Here is a 17,048-nt window from a genome sequence, read left to right as displayed (position 1 = left end):
CCACGAGGTTTCTTAGGCGCGTGTGTCTATGCTTTTAAAATAAGGAGTAGCATTGCTCACACCCTCTGAAGTGCTAAGCATGATCAACACTTTGAGCTCACAGAACACCTATTTCTGCCTCTTGGACTCTGTAAGTACTGCGATAGGCACTCCCAAGTACCAGCTGGTTCAAACATGCTGTCTTGTGAGATGTTGCTGAGCCACGTCTCCACAGCACCTAGATACTGTACTAGCTCTGCAGATAACGTCTTGAAAATTAAAGTTGAAATCAGGCTTCTACTGATCTGTTTCTAAAGACCAAGCGATACTTACCTAAGTACATGAATTATCTTTGTGGTTTTTTTTTTGGGGGGTGGGGGGCAGGGGGGGGACACAACAGTTAGGGTTGTTACATCTAGCCATATTTTCCTTTGGGTTTTTACTTGGTATCTATTCTCTTTATCTTAAACAGCTGCTGCATGTAACAGATGCATTGCATCATACAGAATATACCACAACCAGACTTATAACACAGCTCCTCTTTGGTTTGCAGGGTTTTCAGTGAATGCCTCATCAGAGCGGCTCAATATGGGAGAAATAGAGACTTTGGAAGACTACTGAGCATGTGCAAATCAGCTGGCTTTTGCTGCATCTGTTAACCCTGGATTCTCCATTTTGGACACAGTACTCTCCACCATGCATTCTTCTTCGCCTCGCAGTGAATCACAGAATCAATCATCTCAGGCTGCTTCCTCTAGCCCCGGCAAACCCTTTCTGCCCAGGACTGCACAGGCATCGTTCCTGCTGTCAGCCTAGAGTCGAGTGGACTTTGTTCAGAGTCCTGGGAGGGTGGGAGACAGGATTTGTTCACAACAAAGCTGATTTTGGCAGCAAGCTTTCACTGTGCTGTGATTTCTTCTGCTGACATACCTGGAAAAAAAATCGATTGGGATCCTGCAAACCATTGCTTCCCTCTCCTGGTTACTCTTACCACATCCAACACGTGCAGTCATGGAGAGAGAGAGAGAGAGTTTGTGGTTAACAGATGTTGGTCAAAACCAAAATGCCACACAGATACTGACTTCCGCGCTCCATCAGGGCAAGTGGTGCTCTCCCAAGCCAGGAGTTGCATTCATAAGCTAACCTTAGAACTGGCAACAGCAGGAGAGGGGCGGTGGCGGGCGCAGTTTAGCTTGGGTTGGTTTGAAGTTGCACACCCCCTGCCAGCCCTTCTCAGCACATTATTTTGGAGGGAAAGCTCGAGTCTGTCTTCATTAGGTGGTGATGCTGAAGCTGGTGGAGTTTCCTGTCAGCGTACTCCAGCCTTCCTGGACGAGGGGGGACTTCTGCTCTTGAGGAAAAAGAGGGGTGGCATCTCTTCTTTCAGGTTGAATTTATCCCTTAAATGCTACCTTCTGAGGGTTAGGACCAGTCTATTTTGAGCTCTTTTCCTGCAAATTTGTCTCGTTTAAGAGACAGTAGGATCTTTACCTTTGGATCTCTAGTCTTTGGTGAGAGTGAACACTGGCTTTCAGATACATACCCCAGCAGTCTTAGACAGTTGTCATTTCAAACAGTGCTTAGGTTAACAAGCAGAGATGCCCTTTTGTAATGGAAAGAGACTGTGGAGGGTGAGGCTACGTGCAATGACAGCCCTGCGTATCGTCTACACTTCAAGCTACATCACGCACCTTCACTTGGATCCATGTTTAAGTATGGAATCATAACCTTCTTCTCTCACCGAAAGATTACCACGGCCTTCCCTTCTTCACCCACGCACATGCACACACCACAAAATAAACAAAACTAAAACTGCCAAATGCACTTAGTTTCAACACCCTGGTCCCATCTCCCATTCCCAGAGGGTTATAACCTGCCAAGGGAGTTGCGCTGCAGTTTGGTGGAGGTGTATAAAGGTGTCTGTCTTTCTGTCATCACTGCCTAAAGAAAACAGTTCGAGTTGCTCAAGAGCAGTTTGGCTTTGTATTTTATTTTGTTTGGTTTATTCATTTTTGGGGTCACCTTCCCCTCGTCCTCCTTGTCCTCTCTCTTCCCCCAGCCCCCAAACGTGTACAGTAACTATACAGAGACTGCTGCAGACTTGTATATAGTTTTTGGATCCAGTAGCATGGAGAGACTTGGAACTGTTGCAAATCTGGTCTCCCTGTCTCCTTTGCTTTGTAAATTCATAAAAGGGGGAAGAGGGGTAGTTAAAATGTTTACAAAACTTTAAACTCCCTCTGAACTTTTGCCAGTGTGGGGGGGGGGGGAAAGAGAGAACTTAAATAAAACCTGGTTGTATTATATCTCAGAGCAAATTTTCTGCTTGCTTTTGTCGAAGCTGAGTTTTGAGATAATTCCTGATGCTAAAACTGACCCAAAACTTGACACTCATGAGCTTTCGTCAAGAAACAAGAAGGAAGTATACAGGATGCGGAACAACAACTGCTGCTTTATTTCTTCCCTAGTGAGGAATACCGGTGGGTTTTTTCTACTTGATAATTTTAGAGTTCAAATAAACACCAGTAAGTCAAGATTGGAAAATTTTGACAAGGAAGCTTTAACTTTTTGCCCCCCTCCTCTCTGCATACAGAAACACGTGCATTCACACTCATGTTGTTTATGCAGGAGAGATGAAGCCCTGTCTGGTTTTCTGTTACTACAAACACTTGGTCATGGAGCCCTTTTTTTGCCAGGTGGTACCACCCCGCACACTCCAATTCCCTTCTCTAAATGGGAGGTTTTATTTTCCCCCCCCCCGGCTTCAAGTCCACATGGACACCTCGCATGCTTCTCTTTTTAGACAAAATCTTACTTTCCTCTTTTTTTCTACTTGCCTCTTGTTTTTGTGTGGAAAATCCCAGTAAAGGCTAATGATGAATGTTATTCTGTCATTCACATGACCACTAGAAATACCAAGTCAGCGAAGAACTTATATTAGTTTTGCATTATGTTCAGCTGTTGTCCTGGAGAGAACAGTACATGCTTTGGCTGATCATTTGACTTTGTTTTAAAATTTTCACTTACTTTGGTGTATAAGGTTTCTGGTTCATAAGTACCTTGTTTTTTAATGGTATGATCTAATTTCTACAAGCTAATTTTGGACTACAAGAAAAAGCCTGTTAATTTCCAGCTCAGTTGGGGAGTTTGAAAGGAACAATTCACTGATTGCTAAATGAAAATGCAGAAATGCAGGCGGGGAGAATGTGCAGTGATCTGTGAAATCCTGAGGATCTTGCTCTGCTTCTGAGAGCTTGTAGATAATGGACCTGTGGGGAAGAGATCGTGTTCTCGTGTATTTTAATATTCTGACTTCTGTTTTTGTACAAAGGTAAGATGCTGTTCTGTTCAGACTGTACACTAAGGTCACTGCCCTTTCACCTCTGTGACTAAAAGAGGGCCTATTGCAGTAGTAAAGGTCTCTTGCATTGGTAGGGATGGGAAAAATAGGAGCTACAACTTTGCATCTGCACCTGATGATGCATCTTTATGCACGTCAGTCTCCTTTCAGACAGGACACGAACCTGGATAGCTAGTAGGGCTGTGGTCCAAGTTTGAAAGATGTTGAGTTTGATGCTAGACATCTGAGGTTTCTTTTGAGTGTTATTTCACCAGATTATTTCCAAACATCTCATTTCGCTGCAGAGACGGTTTTCAGTCTCTGCTTTTCCTGCTTCCCCTCACAGCAAAGTGCTTTTGCAGAGAACTGCACCAAGTAGAATCATCTAAAAGGACAGCTGAACTGGATCTGGCTGCCTGTCAGAGAGTGCCAAAATCAGAGATCATTTACCAGAAAACTCTGGATCTGAGATATAAGATAAAACTATTTGTATCATGTTTTCAGAACATAAAGAACTGACATTGGGGATGTTTATGTAGTTGAATTACATCTCCCAAGCAGAAGCTATGAAATATTTCATCCTCATACGAATTTTAAAAGCAAACAAAAAAAACACTACTAATGCAATTATTCTGTCCTCTGATAAGCCGAAGTGTGCCTCTGTTTGTTCACTTCAGCTGTTCCCAAGTCTCTGTCAGTGCAAATGTGACTGAAAACTAACCTCAGTTTTCTCTGCTGAGAATTTCTCATGAATCCATGTGAAGGAGATGGACAGCATGGCAGGAGGCTGCGGGAAGAGGCAGTATCTATTCAGTTCAAACCTGAGGAGGAGGCAGGTATGGTTTGACAAAGTAGATTCCCCTGGAAGACGGTTACCAGGTTTTAAGGGGGTACTTCTGTCAGGGCAGACCACACACAGCTCCTAGTCCACCTCGAAGCACTGCGGCCAGAAAACAAGGGTGCCACGGAGCTGCTCTGGCTCTGTTTCAGAGTATTTTAACCTTAAAAGAGTGAGGCCCTTGTTCTTTTGCCGTGCCCACCATGGAAGGACCACCGCCACCCCGAAGGCAGAGGCGAGCAGAGCCCTCGAGCCTGATGCTGGGGCTTGCTGCCCCCACCAAGCCGGCGCTGTTTGCTGTGCTGCGGGATGGGGTGGCTGCGGGGACGGGTACTCCAGGAAGGGCTCACCAACAACTGCTCGTGTGTGCACTGGCCTGGCAGGGTGACGGATGCCTAACGGCTTGGCTGCCTATGGGGTTTTAGGCATAAATTTCAGAGGGTGGAGCTGCCTTCAGGAGGAGGTGTGCTCGAGAAGTCAGTTGAGAGCGAGTCTCTGCTGGGCTTTGCACTCTCTCTACCCACTTGCTCTTGTGAAGGATTTTTTTTTTTTTTTGCCCTGACTAGACAAAGTTTTTATACCAGTGAAATTTCGAAGTTGTTTCGTACTTTGAAGAGTTTAAGAATTCCTGATGATGCTTTTCCTGAGGGAAGCCATGCCCTACCACAGAGTCCTTCACCTGGTCCTGCTAACGCTGTGTAGCATCCTGCTCCCTGCTGTGCTGGCAGGTAAGGATCTTTGCATTTACACTCCGAAAGAATAGGAGGTCTCTTACCTGCCTCTCTTCGTGTAGCTCCATCTTCCTTTCCCTCCCCTAAAAACATCCATAAGTATTTAATGAATTATAACTGAGTAATGGAAATGGGCTTTGAAGTCAGTGGGGTAGTATCAAGTAAGAATATACTTTCTGTCCTGAAACCATGTTGCTGTTGGGGAGAAGGGCATAAATCCTTCGTAAACTTGAGATGATCAGCAGTAGTGCCTGCGTGAGTCTCGGTGACTATAGATCAGTAGACAGTGGATGGGGTGTGCTTTGCAGTTGATGGGACAGCTTGTCTGTCTACTTTTAATTGTAGGATAAAGTTAAAAAAAAAAAAATAATAATTCTTCAGCTAAAGCATATTTGCCAATTTCTGGTTCCTTTTAAGTTTTCTGCTGCAGCAGAGTATGTTACCGCAGGTGTTCTAAATAGAAATATGAAGCTGTTTGTGAAAACATGTAGCTCAGTCAAAAGCTGAGTTGTCTATCTGAATCGTTTGAGTTTCTGTTTAGGACTGGGTGTAAGTGAGGCACTGCAGCCTCAGCAGGCTAGCAGGGCACCTAGTTCTGACCCCTGCTCAGCGGTGGTTCACTTGCAGCCTGAAACAGCAGAAAGGTTGTGAGGGGAGGAGGGTTAGCATGGGACACCTGTTCTCTTGGGCACAGTTTTTCAAGAAGGTTGTTAATAACTTCAGCCCTACTTGTTCCTGTGGGGAACTGCCTTTCCGCAAAGCCTCTTTCCTTAAATGCAGGTGAGATGCTGAACAGATGGCTCAGGCCAAGATAACAGGCAAGAGCACAGCACTTGTTTTCCTGAATTCTTGTTTTGACTTCCGAGAAGTGCAACACTAGACTGCGGCTCCCTTGGTTTGTTCTTTGCACCTTGCCTAGCAGGGAGATCCTGGCCAGCAGTCCAGCAGGCTTTTTGAAGGAGTTTTCGTACAGGCAGGGGAATTGATGGCTGCATCTGCAGGTACAAGAACAGAGTTACTGTAGCTGGTATCGCCCTTGTACGTTCCACTACTTTAAGATGCTTTCTTGCTGGGAGAACTTTCAAAGTAACTGTGAGATGAGCCATAAAAAGTGCATCTTTTCCTTCTCAAATGCTAGCCTTTGATTTTTCTGTAATGGAACATTAATAATTTAAGCATGACGTTCCAGTTTATACCTTGCTTATGCTCCCAGAAGCAGTAGCAGTGCTCCTCCCCAAAACCAGGTAAGTTTTTTTTCCTTAACTGTTAGAGTTTTTCATTCTTCAGAAATCAATTCATTGTCAATGAGACTTTGACCTGCTTCTTCTCTGAGCTAGAATCTTTCATATTACCTTAAGTTCCCAGGGTCTGGTGCATGCCCACTCTCTCCCCTGCCTTGCCAGCTTTCCTGTGTACTTGCTCATCACTCAGCTTTGCAGCTGCAGTTTATAACCAACTGTCACTGCCTCTGTTTGTCACTTTGATCCTGTGAAAGACTCCAGGTTGATACTGGGTGATCCTCATTTGCCCAGCGAGGCCGGTAGCTCTCAGAGCTTTGCATTGATGAATGCAGTAGTCAGAGCCTGGGGCGCAGGAGAGGCTCTATGCGTTCTCACAGTTGCATTTTAGAAGTTTGAGGCCCTCTTAAGTTCGTTTTTCTTTGCTACATCAAAGTAGGATATGAGGGAACCAGCCTGGATTGTGAGGCATCCCAGGAGCAGAACAACTTTCTTCTCTGTTAGGAGTGGAGAGTTACCATCCCCAGTACGGGGGCTTTTAGCACACAGTGGAATTTTTTCTGCATTTCACCCCATTAGAAAAGGAAATTTCCTGCCTTGTGGAGACAAAGAAGGGAAGGGCATACAGACAGCCCTCTGGTCTCTGTGCATATACATGCAGCCCAGCCTTTCTGTAAACAAGTTTATTTAACATTCATCAGAACCGCACTGCTCTACACTGCTCTACACTCGAGCTTCCAGCACTCGCACATCACAGGCTGCCCTTTGTGCTCCCCATGAAGGCCTCTTTTCATCCCTGCACTGGCCCTGTGCCTGCTGTGACTACCTGGGGCTGGACAGCCCATCGCTGGCCTCCGAGTTCACGCAGCCCCTGCCCTCCCATGTCAGTACCTCGTACTTTCCGTAGCAAAGCCCTATGTGGAGAGCAAAGTGGATTCTGCCTCAGACAGGGCTGTAGGGGATGCTGGCAATGCCACCCTGAGGTCCAGAATGAGTCTTGCTTTCCTCGTTGGACGTGATTCTGTCACAGCAGTGACTCAGGAGCTACCTAGTGCCAAAGCCTTGGGGTAAGCACCTGGGAGTTCAGCAAGACATGGAGGATCTCCTGGCAGCTGAGGCTTCCCATCGGGGTGTAGCGGGGCGTTTCCAGGGTGCTGGTGGGTTGTGTACCTTGATCTGGCTTCTTGCCCAGCTAGGCTGGCTTCCTGAGCAGAGTATTCAGGGCTCCAACTGGAGAAAATATGAACTTCTGAGCTAGTAAGCTCTTTCCAGTATTGCATTTGTTAAAGATGGGATGACACCTGAGTCCCTCTTTGTCCACACCATGTAGGTACAACAGGAAAAGGGTCAAATGTAAGGGCTTTCTGCACCACCATGTTCTTTCCACTTCTGCTTTCTTCAAACGCAAGTGGCACTTAGACCTAGAGCATGGTCGGATGGTGAAGAGAATCTTTTTTCTATTGCTAAAACCAGTTTCAATCCCCATAATGGGTCCAGAACTCCAATTGAATCACAGGTTGGTAAGAAGACTTTGCCGAGGCCTTGGTTTCGGAGTCATGCATTTTTGTATCTGAACTCTGATGTGGGCTCCTGGATTTTTGTTTTGAGCTCGTGGAAATAAGTTATACTGCAGTAGCACGTCGGTGTGGATACGGAGGATGGGAAGGAAGCAGAGCAGGAGATGGTCTTTGTTATGATAAAGGAGAAAGCACAGGATAAGGCCTTGTCTGTAGCAACTTGTCTTTGTTCTCAGCAATAATACAATAAAAGGTTATTAGGAAACTTTTGAAGTTCAAGTACTAGAATATGGGAATTAAATAATTTGTCATACACATTTCTTAAAGACATGGTTGTTCTAGCAGGTCCAGGCTTAAAACAAGTCTTTGTAGAGCATTACTCAGACTTGCGCAGCATCAACGCTCTATAAATTACTGATACTTATTATCAGCTCCTGGTTAAGGTTACTGGATTGGAGGTGGAGAGCGTGCTCCAGAAAGCAGCAGGTAACCTTAGCGCACACCCCAACACCACTGCCACCCCTTGTAATGGATGTAAAAAGACACAGAAGTCTGTAACTGAAAAAAAAAGCAAGAAGAGCTCCCAAGTTATGAAAAGGATGTGAGCTGTGGAGTTTGGCATTAAGTTAACCTGTAAATGGTGGCGATGGAAGAAATGGTGTGCCATGTTCAGGTTAGAACAGGTGCTCTTGCCTTTGCAAGCATCATCCCATGGAGGAGGAACATCTCATTGTCATCTCCTATTGACAGGCTTTGAGGATGATGAGGTCCTGAAACCAGGTTGTTCAAAGAGTGATGGTCACTGGTGACTGCTCTCCAGGGATGAAGATGTTAGATGGCCACGCCTGCCTGCCTTGAGGTCTTGCAGTGTGCCTGGGGGAAGGTTCTGGTTGTTTGGGGTGTCTTGAAGGATCCTTCAGATATGTCCAGCTTTAAGAGCTATCACTTGTGGAGATTTGTCTAGTCTTACCTTTCATCCGTCCAAGATCTGGGGCACAGGAGACCATGTCACTGTGTCCGCAGCCCACCCAGCCTCCTCACTGACCATGGAAGGAGCAGTTGCTTCAAGTTGCTCTTGGCGTCCACCCTTCTAGATGTCACTACAGTCCATGTAGTTGAAGTCTTGGTGGGTTCCTGCATCATTCAGAAACTCGTATTTCTTTGTGTACTAACGCTGATACTTTTTCTTGTTTTTTTTTTTGGCCTCAGTCGTAACTAACCTGTGCTGTTGAGAGGGAGGATAAGTGGTGCAGTTCCCAGAAGGCTATTTCCCAGAAGTAAGATGACTTGTAGTCTCAACATATGAGAAGTAAGAGGTGTCATCTGTGTCATCCTCTACTTGGCCTGCTGCGGAACAATGGATTACTTTGAGTCCATTTCTGTCTGGGTTCCATTTCTGTCTGGGTTCCATCTCTGCACAGTTAAAAACCCCAGTAATTAAGATCATTCTGTCATCTCATTCTATCACCTCTCCCATAAGTGCTCCCAAGCTTTATTTTTACAAAGTGCACTTGACTGAGCAGCCTGTGGAGTGGCGGTTCCTCTGTTTGTGCTCCAGTGCTGAGACAGGGTGGGTGCTGGGAGAGGGCTTGCGTGTGCCCCGGGGCCATGGTTCCTCTCCCTTCAGAGCATGCGGAGCTGAGGCAGGGAAGTGGTGTGCTTACCTGTGTGCGCCAGCAGCCTGGTACCCGCTTTGTGTGCCCTCCTGCTGAGTTGCATGGTTTGTTCACCTCAGAGCAAGCACAACGGGTGGATTTTCTTAGGGATAGGACTGATCCCAAGACTGATGGGATCAGCTAACAAACGTGTCTCTGACTCAGATGTTAAGCATCTGCTCTTGTGGTGGATGAGGTGTTTTTAGCATGTTTCTTCGTAGTTCTTAATTTCTACAAAGTTCTTGGGTGAACAGGAAAACCATATGCTAACTTGCCTTTGATACTTGGCTTTCAATCCTCAGTTGCACACCCTCACGTAAGACTGCAACGTGTCTGGGTTTTTGTACAAGTTAACAGTGCTGTGCCTGCACCAAGCCCCTGGAGGCCCCATGCAGCCTCCCCGTTGCCAGTGGAGAGCTGCAGCTGGGTCTGATCTGTCACTTGGAGGCATTTGTTCAGGGGCACAGTGCCATTGTCACAGTAAGGATGTGACAATATAACTGGCAGGTTGCTGTAAAGACAGTAACCGTGCATGTGGGAAGGCCTGGGCCTGCCTGTGCTTTTTCTCTTGTGGGTCATATTTAGGTCTGCTGGAGTCCTGCTTTTGTACAGAGGAACCAAGCCCAGGAGGAGAAGTGACTTGGGGTGGTTACACAGAACGTCAGTGGAGCAGGGACCTGAGCCTCCTGAGTTGTGTCCCACGCCTGCACCTGGCTGCCCATCCCGCCAGCGTGTTAAGCGGGTGGCTGGCAGAGCCCCTTGTCTTGCCGCCTTGGTTTTTGGCAACAGCTACAACTCTGCTATTCCCCCTCACTTTCCTTGCTTTCACCAGGGGACTGAACTGAGAGCATGGCGCTGACTGCATCTCCTCGCGAGTCTGCTGCTCATAGCCAGCAGCAGCATGGCCGAGCTGGGCTCGGGCTGTGTAGTGCTGCCAAGGGGAGCGGGCGTGAGTGCCCGAGTGTCTCAGGAAACCAGCAGGACGTGTGGGGATAGTTAGATGGGTGGCTGCACTTCTCGCAGAAAGGTGAGAAGGGAGGTATGTGAGATGTGAGCTGTTAGTTCAGGAGGGAAAATGGTGTTAGTTCAGGAGGGAGAGCACTGCAGGGCTCTCGGCAGCTGCTCCAGCAGCACCGAGTGAGGTGCGGTGAGGAGGGCTGGCAGTGAGGGCTGGCGGAGCAGGTGGTGCTCGGTGGTCAGACGCGGGTGTTTCACTTCATGTGCGTGGTTCTGCTGCGGGGCTGACAGCTCCTGGTAGTGAAGCACCAGGCCTGGCTGAAGGGAGTTGTGTTTTCTGCAGTCGCTGAAGTACCGTTAAGGGAAAACCACAAGAACTTGGAACAGAAACATCATGTTTAGTGCACTCTGCCCTTTTTGTGAGGGTGGACTGAATGTACGCTTCAATCACATGAGAAGAATTCACAAAATACCTATCCAGAAGCCATTCAAGACTCTATACAGGTCTTAAGTCACTGAGATCATAAACAAATTAGACTGTTTCCTCTTTACTTGGCTATCAAAAATAAGTTGTCCTAAATGCCCTACTTTGAGAGCTGCCATGCATTTTTCAGGAATTGAATTGCTGGGACTGGAGAGACGTTCTGGGACCCGTGGGTCTGGCTAGAAAACGAGCCTTTGCCCTGCTGTTGGAAGGGGTGGCACTGCCTCCTTGTCCCTTTGAGAACAGGGTATTGGAAAGAGCCTGTCCAGGTCCTACAGTCTCCCTGCATGGTGTCTGCATCTGTTACAGATTGCCTGAGGTAACACCTTGACCCCATGGCCTGATGCAAGGGGTGTGCCCAGCTGTTTTGGCCTTTGGAGAGAAAAACATTCTTGGGAAATGCAACAGTGACCTCCTCCCAGCATGGCTCCCCCTTTCCAGGTGGGAATGGCTCCACTGTTGGTGCTGGCCCTGTCGCTGTTGGTGCAGCAAGGAAGGTCACAGCTAGAGTATAGCTCTTCCGTGAGCAGTTTTTCCACTTGTCAAAGCAGCCTGGAAGTAGGGCTTCAAACTGTTACACGCGTTTGGTTTGTGCCTAAACCAACAGCTTCCTAATGCCACCATTGCTAACTAAGTAGCCCTAGCTCTGCTTGGGTCCTTTCCATGTTGATTTAACTACGTTTATCCACTAAATTGTGTTTACTCTTGATCTGTTCTCTGGTAGCAAAACCACAGGATTTTGAGAAAAGAGGTCCACTGGAAATAGTTATTTCCGGAAGAGCCCGTGGATGGGATGTGTCTCCAGCTCTGCTGCTGGGTGTGCAGGGCAGATTGAGAAGGGCGTTGCCAAGGCCTCGTGTGTTTCTGGGGAGCAGTTGTGGAGCACAACTCTTGTGCACTCCTGCTGGGGACCCGAGATGGGAGTAGTGGTGAATGCCAAGTCCAGCTTCTCCCCTGGGTGGGTCAGCCAGCCCGAGCGCGCTGGGTCACTGCCTGAGCGAGCGCTGGCACAGACCTCAGGCTGGGAGCTGATTTGCCTATCTTGTTGCTCCTTGGGTCAGAGTTAAGCTGGCAGCTCACCATGAAAATCCTATAGCTTTTATGGTTGTAGGAAGGACTTAGCAAATCTAGTCTAGAGCTGTGTTGTGTTCCTAAGCCTGTTAGGCAGCACTGAAAGCTTCTAAGGAAGGTGGGAGCCGCTCTTTGATGTGAGCCCCGCGGCAAGTCCTGTCTGGGCGTTTGCACAGGCAGCAAAGGCGTTTTGGTGCTGGCCCTCCTGTTCTTTGGGTGCAGGGTTCCTACAGGAGAACCAAGCGTAGTCCTTCAGTGCTCATTGCTCCCAGAGAGCACTGGCAGGGAGGGCTCCAGGTACTTAAAGCTGGGACTGGCGCTGCCGCCACCTCCCTTGCTGGGCCAGGGAGGGGCCAGGAGGGTGCTGGAGAGGCTGGGCAGGGGTGAGCCCATGTGTACCCATGGCAGTGAGGCACACTGTGCCTGGGTGACCCAGCCCCTCCAGCACCCACCGTGCAGGATGGATACGCACCCCTGTGCCTTGCCCCAGGGAGCCTGGGCTGTTTGCTCCAGTTCCTCTGCTGCCCTCTTTCCTGGCCCAGAAAACCACCGTGTCGGTTTAGGTGGGCCCTGGAACTGGATGCTGTTCGTTTTTTCCCTTTTTCCCCATCCTAGTGTGACATTCCCAGCGGTTTCAGCGGGGAGCTGTGGAATGTCTCCCGCTCCCGCCGGGGCCCACCTGAACAAGGCAGGCATTGACGGGGAGCGCTCGGCTCAGCCACACACAAACAGGGAGGGTTCTCTGCTTTGGTTCCCGACCCCACAGGGGGAAGAAATAACAGGACATGAATGGTAGCATCAGAGCACGGCTCTCCTTTCATCTCCCCAGCACAGCGTGGAGGTGGGGGCAGAGGGAAGTTGAGGCTCTGGGGCCCGCGGGATGCAGTTCCCCTGCTCGGGCAGCGCCTCCAGCGTCCTGCACCGCGTAGGTGGCGGTGCGGGGCAGAAGGGCCCGGCAGCACTGGTTTCAGACAGTGCAGGCTGTGCGTGGGTGCCTGGCTGGCCTCTGTCTGTTGCAGGGGTGTGATAGTCTCCCTTGTGCCATTTGTGCTGTGTGAACACCTGGTTTCACCTTGGAGCCCAGGCATTGTCTTCTGGGGGTGTGCTCCCAGAGCCTGGGGCTCTGTCCCATGGGTTTCACAGCCCTCAGAGTTGCTCCATCTGTCCCAGGGCACCTGGAGCCCAGGGCCTGGCTGAGCTTTGGCTCTCCGAGGCTCCTGCTGTGACCAGCAGCCTGGCTGAGGCCACCCGTGCGCAGGAGTGATGGTCGGTGCTTGTCTCCCAGCAGAGTACCCGCAGGGCCCGGTCCCCACACTGTGGAATGAGCCACCCGAGCTGCCCTCCGGAGCCGGCCCCTTCGACGCCGCCACCACCACAGCCCGGCTCTCAGATGCCACCGCCTTCCCCCCGTACACCTCTGAGCTGGAGCCCGAGGACACCACCCACCTGCACCGCCTCGACACCGGGGACGGTACGCGGCGGCGGCACCACGGGGTCCCTGGGCTGCATGCGGGTCCCTCCCGCAGGGGTTTGGGAGCAGGGTTGCTGTCTGCCTCCCCGAGGGGGTTTGAGCCTGACTGCCCTTCTCCTCTGTGACCTGCCAGCCTCACGCTGCCTTGTTTTCTGTCCCTGCAGGCTCGCTGGGGCCCGGAGCTATTGGTGCCATTGTCATCGCCTCCCTCCTGGGTACATCTGTGCTTGTGGCCTTGGTCGTCATCACGCTGAGAAAGTTCTCTGCCTCCTGAACTCAATAAAAGATGTTTCTGTAACACAACCGGCCTGTATCCTGCCCTCCACTGCTGCTGCTCCCTATCTGCTGGGGGCCCCTGGGGCAGAACCATTGCTGCAGATGTGGCTAAGGGTTCTCCAGGCTCTGCGCTGGTCGGCAGTGTTGCACCCCACATCTCTCTTGGCTCTTAGCGTGTGAGTTGTGGGCACGCTGATGCCTGGCAGGTTCGACCGCGTCAGTGTCACCCCCCCAGCCCGTGGCAGCAAGGGCCTTTGGGCTGGCAGCAGCTTTCCAAGTCTGTCCTGGTGGGGTGGTAACGGTGTTGGGTATCATCTGGCACAGCTTTCCTTGGGAGAGGGTGGTTAGGTGGTGTGTGCCACCCCAATTCTCCCCGGTGTCACCCCACACCATTTTCCCACCCCTCCCCACCTCCACTCCCTGCCTTTGGCCCAGCTCCCCCTGTCCCCAGCACTCGCACTGGGGGGCACGCGGTTGGTCTGAGGGAGGAAGAAGAGGCAGGCGTGTCACTTTGGCGCTGGCTCGCTCAGCTATATTTCATCACACGGCAAACGAGACGACGAGAAGTTCCCCTCAGTTCACTGAGGCAGCCTGGCGGGGTCCAGAGGGCTCCAGCCCGTGCTTGTGGGGCCCAGGCCTGGCCCTGTACAACACTGAGACCACTGAAACAGGCGTGCAGGGCTGGGTCTGAAGAAATAACACTGGATGCCACTTGGTGCCTGAAAACGGCACAGCCTGTGCCTAGGGTTTGAAGTCATAAAAGGTCACAACAGAGCAAGAGTGAGTCCCAGGGTTTGGCGGCGGGGGATGGGACAGCGTGCTGCAGCCCCGCGCCCCTCTTCCCCTGCAAGGAATACAGCAGGGCATCCGTGTCCTGGCACTGGGGAACCTGGGTCAGCCCCTCTGCTACTGAACAGCTGGTGCTGAGGGGTGCAGGAGCCTTTATGTACTAAGAAGCGTCCCAGGTAGGCATGTGGGACTTCAGCGCTGGGCTGGCTGCAGCTCTGGGGTGTGCTCATTTCACGGGTAGCTTGGGCTGCCTGGAGCCAGAGCTCCCCCGGGTTTTGCACTGGAGGATTTGCAGCTGCTGCAGGGTCCGGGCCCTGAGGTGGAGCTCTGGCTGTGCTCAGAAAACTGCCTGGGGGCAGGGGGGAGGGACATGGGGGGTCCCTCGTGGGTGGGTGAGCCCTGGCACCAAGCTGGAGGCTGCGGGCAGGGTTGCAGCCTTGGGGCTGGGCTCTGGTGGGGGCCGGGAGCCTCCAGCCTGTGCATGCTGCTGTCAGGTGGACACCCTGCTGTGCTGCCTGCTGTCGGGTGCTCCTGCTAAGGTGGTGGCACTGAGCTGGGCCCGAGGGCCCATTCTGTGAACCCATTCTGTGCTCCCTTTGCTGCTGTGGCTCCCAGGGGTTTGTCCCTGGGGTCTGGCTGCAGCTGGCCTTGGGCCGTGCACCCCTGCGTGACTTAGCGCCTCCACCTGCAGCCCCAGTGCAGCTCTGCAGAGCCCCCTTTCAGCAGCTCTCCTGTCCTCCCCTGCTGCCACCAGCGCAGACACACCCTGTGTGGGGCTGCTGTGTGGCTCCACGGGCAGGCAGCTGCTCTCCACCCCATTTTTGAGCACAGCCAGGACACCAGCGGAGCATGCAGCAGCGCAGACCCCAGGCAGTGCTTGGAAGACTCCTTGCAGCGTTACAGAAAGTTGCTCAATAACCGTGATTCCCTGACCAATGCCAGTTGCAGCTCGGGACCAGCCTGTGGCCACGCGTGGGCCTGTTTGCAGCCAGGCTGTTGAGCAGCAGGCAGCTGCCGCGGGGCTGCTTCGTGCTGGGTTTGTCCCCTGGCTGCTCTTGATGCTGTGCCCTGGGCTCCATGCGATGCTCAGTGTCACAGCTGGAAGGAGTGGTGACCTGGCTCTGCAGGCGACGGGGTTTGCGTATATACACGGGGGTGAGCCTGTACAGAGAGGCTGTGTGCACAGCTGGGAGGAGTGGGGTACAAGCATGCAGGTGTGATCGCTGGGCCTCCTGCAGCGCGCCGTGTGACAACAGCTCCCGGGGGACCGTCACCTGCCTGCTGCACGGCGCCCGGCTCTGCTGGTGCTCCCGGAGCCCTGCAGCACGTGGTGGGGCGGCGCTGGGCAGCGCAGACCGTATGCAGGCGCTGGCCTCCTGTGAGCACCGGCTCAGCTGGCGAAGGCGCCGGTGCTGGCTTCTGCAGCAGCGCTGCGGAGGGGCTGCCAGCTGTAGAAGAGAAATGAGCTGTGGAGCAGGACCCAGGTGTGTTCCGAGGCCTTCAGGTGGCAGGGGCGTGGGTCGGGGCATTTGAGGTCAGGCTGCTGGTGGAACGGGGCTGTGTTCACAGCATCTGGAAGTGGATCGAGGGTCTGCCGGGGGAAGGTGCTGCTGTGAAGCCGCTGGGGCTGGGGAAATGGGATTCCTGGGGCTCTTCCCAGCCCTGGTGCTAACGGGCTGTGTGAGAGGATGAGAGACAGCTCCTCTGCTTCAGCTTCCATGCCTGTAAGAGGCAGCTTTAGGAAAGCCTCTAACTCAGAAGGTAGTGATGAGCTGGAAGTGCTCAAATGGGTGGTGCTAATTGCTGCGTTCTGTCTGCTCCATGTGCCCTTCCCAGGCAGCCTGAGCCAGCTCCAGCTGGAACATGTGCAGGGAATTGGGGGTCAAGGCAGAACCTCCCTCAGCCCCTGGTTCCCTCGCTGCTCAGCTGGCTGGCACCTCGTGTTGTGTCAGTTTGGGCTCATGCTCTTTGGAAAGGTGTTCTGTTAGCCAGTTGGAAGCACTGGGCTCCAGGGAAGGATCAGCGCTGCAGAAAGCGTGGCGGGCAGCCCAGCGACTGTGGCCCATTTATCCAGGGGTGTGCGCGCTTGGTCTGGCGCGCCAGGTCCTGCACCACTGTCCCCTCCCAGACGGCAGCCTCTGTCCTTTGCCCCCTCCCAGCTGCGCTCCAGCCGCTCGGGTCTGCCAGCGGTCATTGGCGGTTCCTGCTGCCCAGTTTCCTCCGCTGACTGTCATCCGACTTGTGCACCCGGAAACACTCCTTCAAGTTCTGGGCTCGGATTTTGGGGTTCAGGATCTCCTCCCCCATAGAACTGGGGAACCAGCCCCTCTCCTGATCGTGAAGACGCTCCCCAAAGATCCAGCCTGAGCAGAGACAGAGACAGAGACAGGCACACATCAGGAAGGCCTGGCCGCTGCTCCTGTGCTGGGGCTGCCGTTCTGGGAAGAGCCGTGGAGCTGGCAGTGCTGTCTGGAAGCTGCCATTAGCTCCTCGGAGGCTGGCTGTGCTGGAGGCTGTCCAGTTTGTAAGTCTAGTCAAGGAGGCCCGCTTGCCTGAGCAGTGCTGTGTTTGGACAACTGGCTAAAGGGCAGCCAGCAGAAGGCAGGCAGTGCTTCCACTGAGCACCCTCTGCTGTCCCTGACACCACAGGAGGGGTCCCAGCAGAGACCCAGCGAGCTCCTCAGCTACAAGTGTGGGCCAGG

At 52.0% G+C, this 17,048-nt stretch overlaps 3 protein-coding genes across 15 annotated transcripts in view; 2 read left to right on the top strand and 1 right to left on the bottom strand.

The window, feature by feature from the left end:
• The window catches only part of GIGYF2 (GRB10 interacting GYF protein 2), a 78,699-nt gene extending 76,414 nt beyond the window's left edge, over positions 1 to 2,285 (top strand). For all 9 annotated transcript variants that reach the window (XM_040567673.1, XM_040567670.1, XM_040567667.1 and 6 more), the window contains one exon: positions 533 to 2,285. In XM_040567673.1, the coding sequence (XP_040423607.1) occupies positions 533 to 600 (68 nt within the window). In that variant the 3' untranslated portion in view covers positions 601 to 2,285. The remainder of the gene's footprint in view (positions 1 to 532) is intronic.
• Positions 2,286 to 2,413: 128 nt separating this feature from the next.
• SNORC (secondary ossification center associated regulator of chondrocyte maturation) lies at positions 2,414 to 13,584 on the top strand. Of its 2 annotated transcripts, none has more exons than XM_040567690.1 (3): positions 2,414 to 4,885; positions 13,099 to 13,281; positions 13,446 to 13,584. In XM_040567690.1, the coding sequence occupies exons 1-3, from the start codon at positions 4,789 to 4,791 to the stop codon at positions 13,553 to 13,555; spliced, it is 390 nt and encodes a 129-aa protein (XP_040423624.1). In that variant the 5' UTR covers positions 2,414 to 4,788; the 3' UTR covers positions 13,556 to 13,584. The 2 variants fall into 2 exon arrangements, with proteins under 2 accessions (XP_040423624.1, XP_040423623.1); XM_040567689.1 differs by having other exon boundaries at positions 13,096 to 13,281.
• Positions 13,585 to 15,371: 1,787 nt separating this feature from the next.
• NGEF (neuronal guanine nucleotide exchange factor) overlaps positions 15,372 to 17,048 on the bottom strand; it is a 39,309-nt gene continuing 37,632 nt past the window's right edge. For all 4 annotated transcript variants that reach the window (XM_040567677.1, XM_040567674.1, XM_040567675.1 and 1 more), the window contains one exon: positions 15,372 to 16,709. In XM_040567677.1, coding sequence (XP_040423611.1) covers positions 16,537 to 16,709 — 173 coding nt within the window. In that variant the 3' untranslated portion in view covers positions 15,372 to 16,536. The remainder of the gene's footprint in view (positions 16,710 to 17,048) is intronic.

The sequence above is a fragment of the Cygnus olor genome, chromosome 9, assembly GCF_009769625.2.
Source record: "Cygnus olor isolate bCygOlo1 chromosome 9, bCygOlo1.pri.v2, whole genome shotgun sequence".
Lineage (NCBI taxonomy): Eukaryota > Metazoa > Chordata > Aves > Anseriformes > Anatidae > Cygnus > Cygnus olor.
This window is presented reverse-complemented; position numbering and strand designations above follow the sequence as displayed.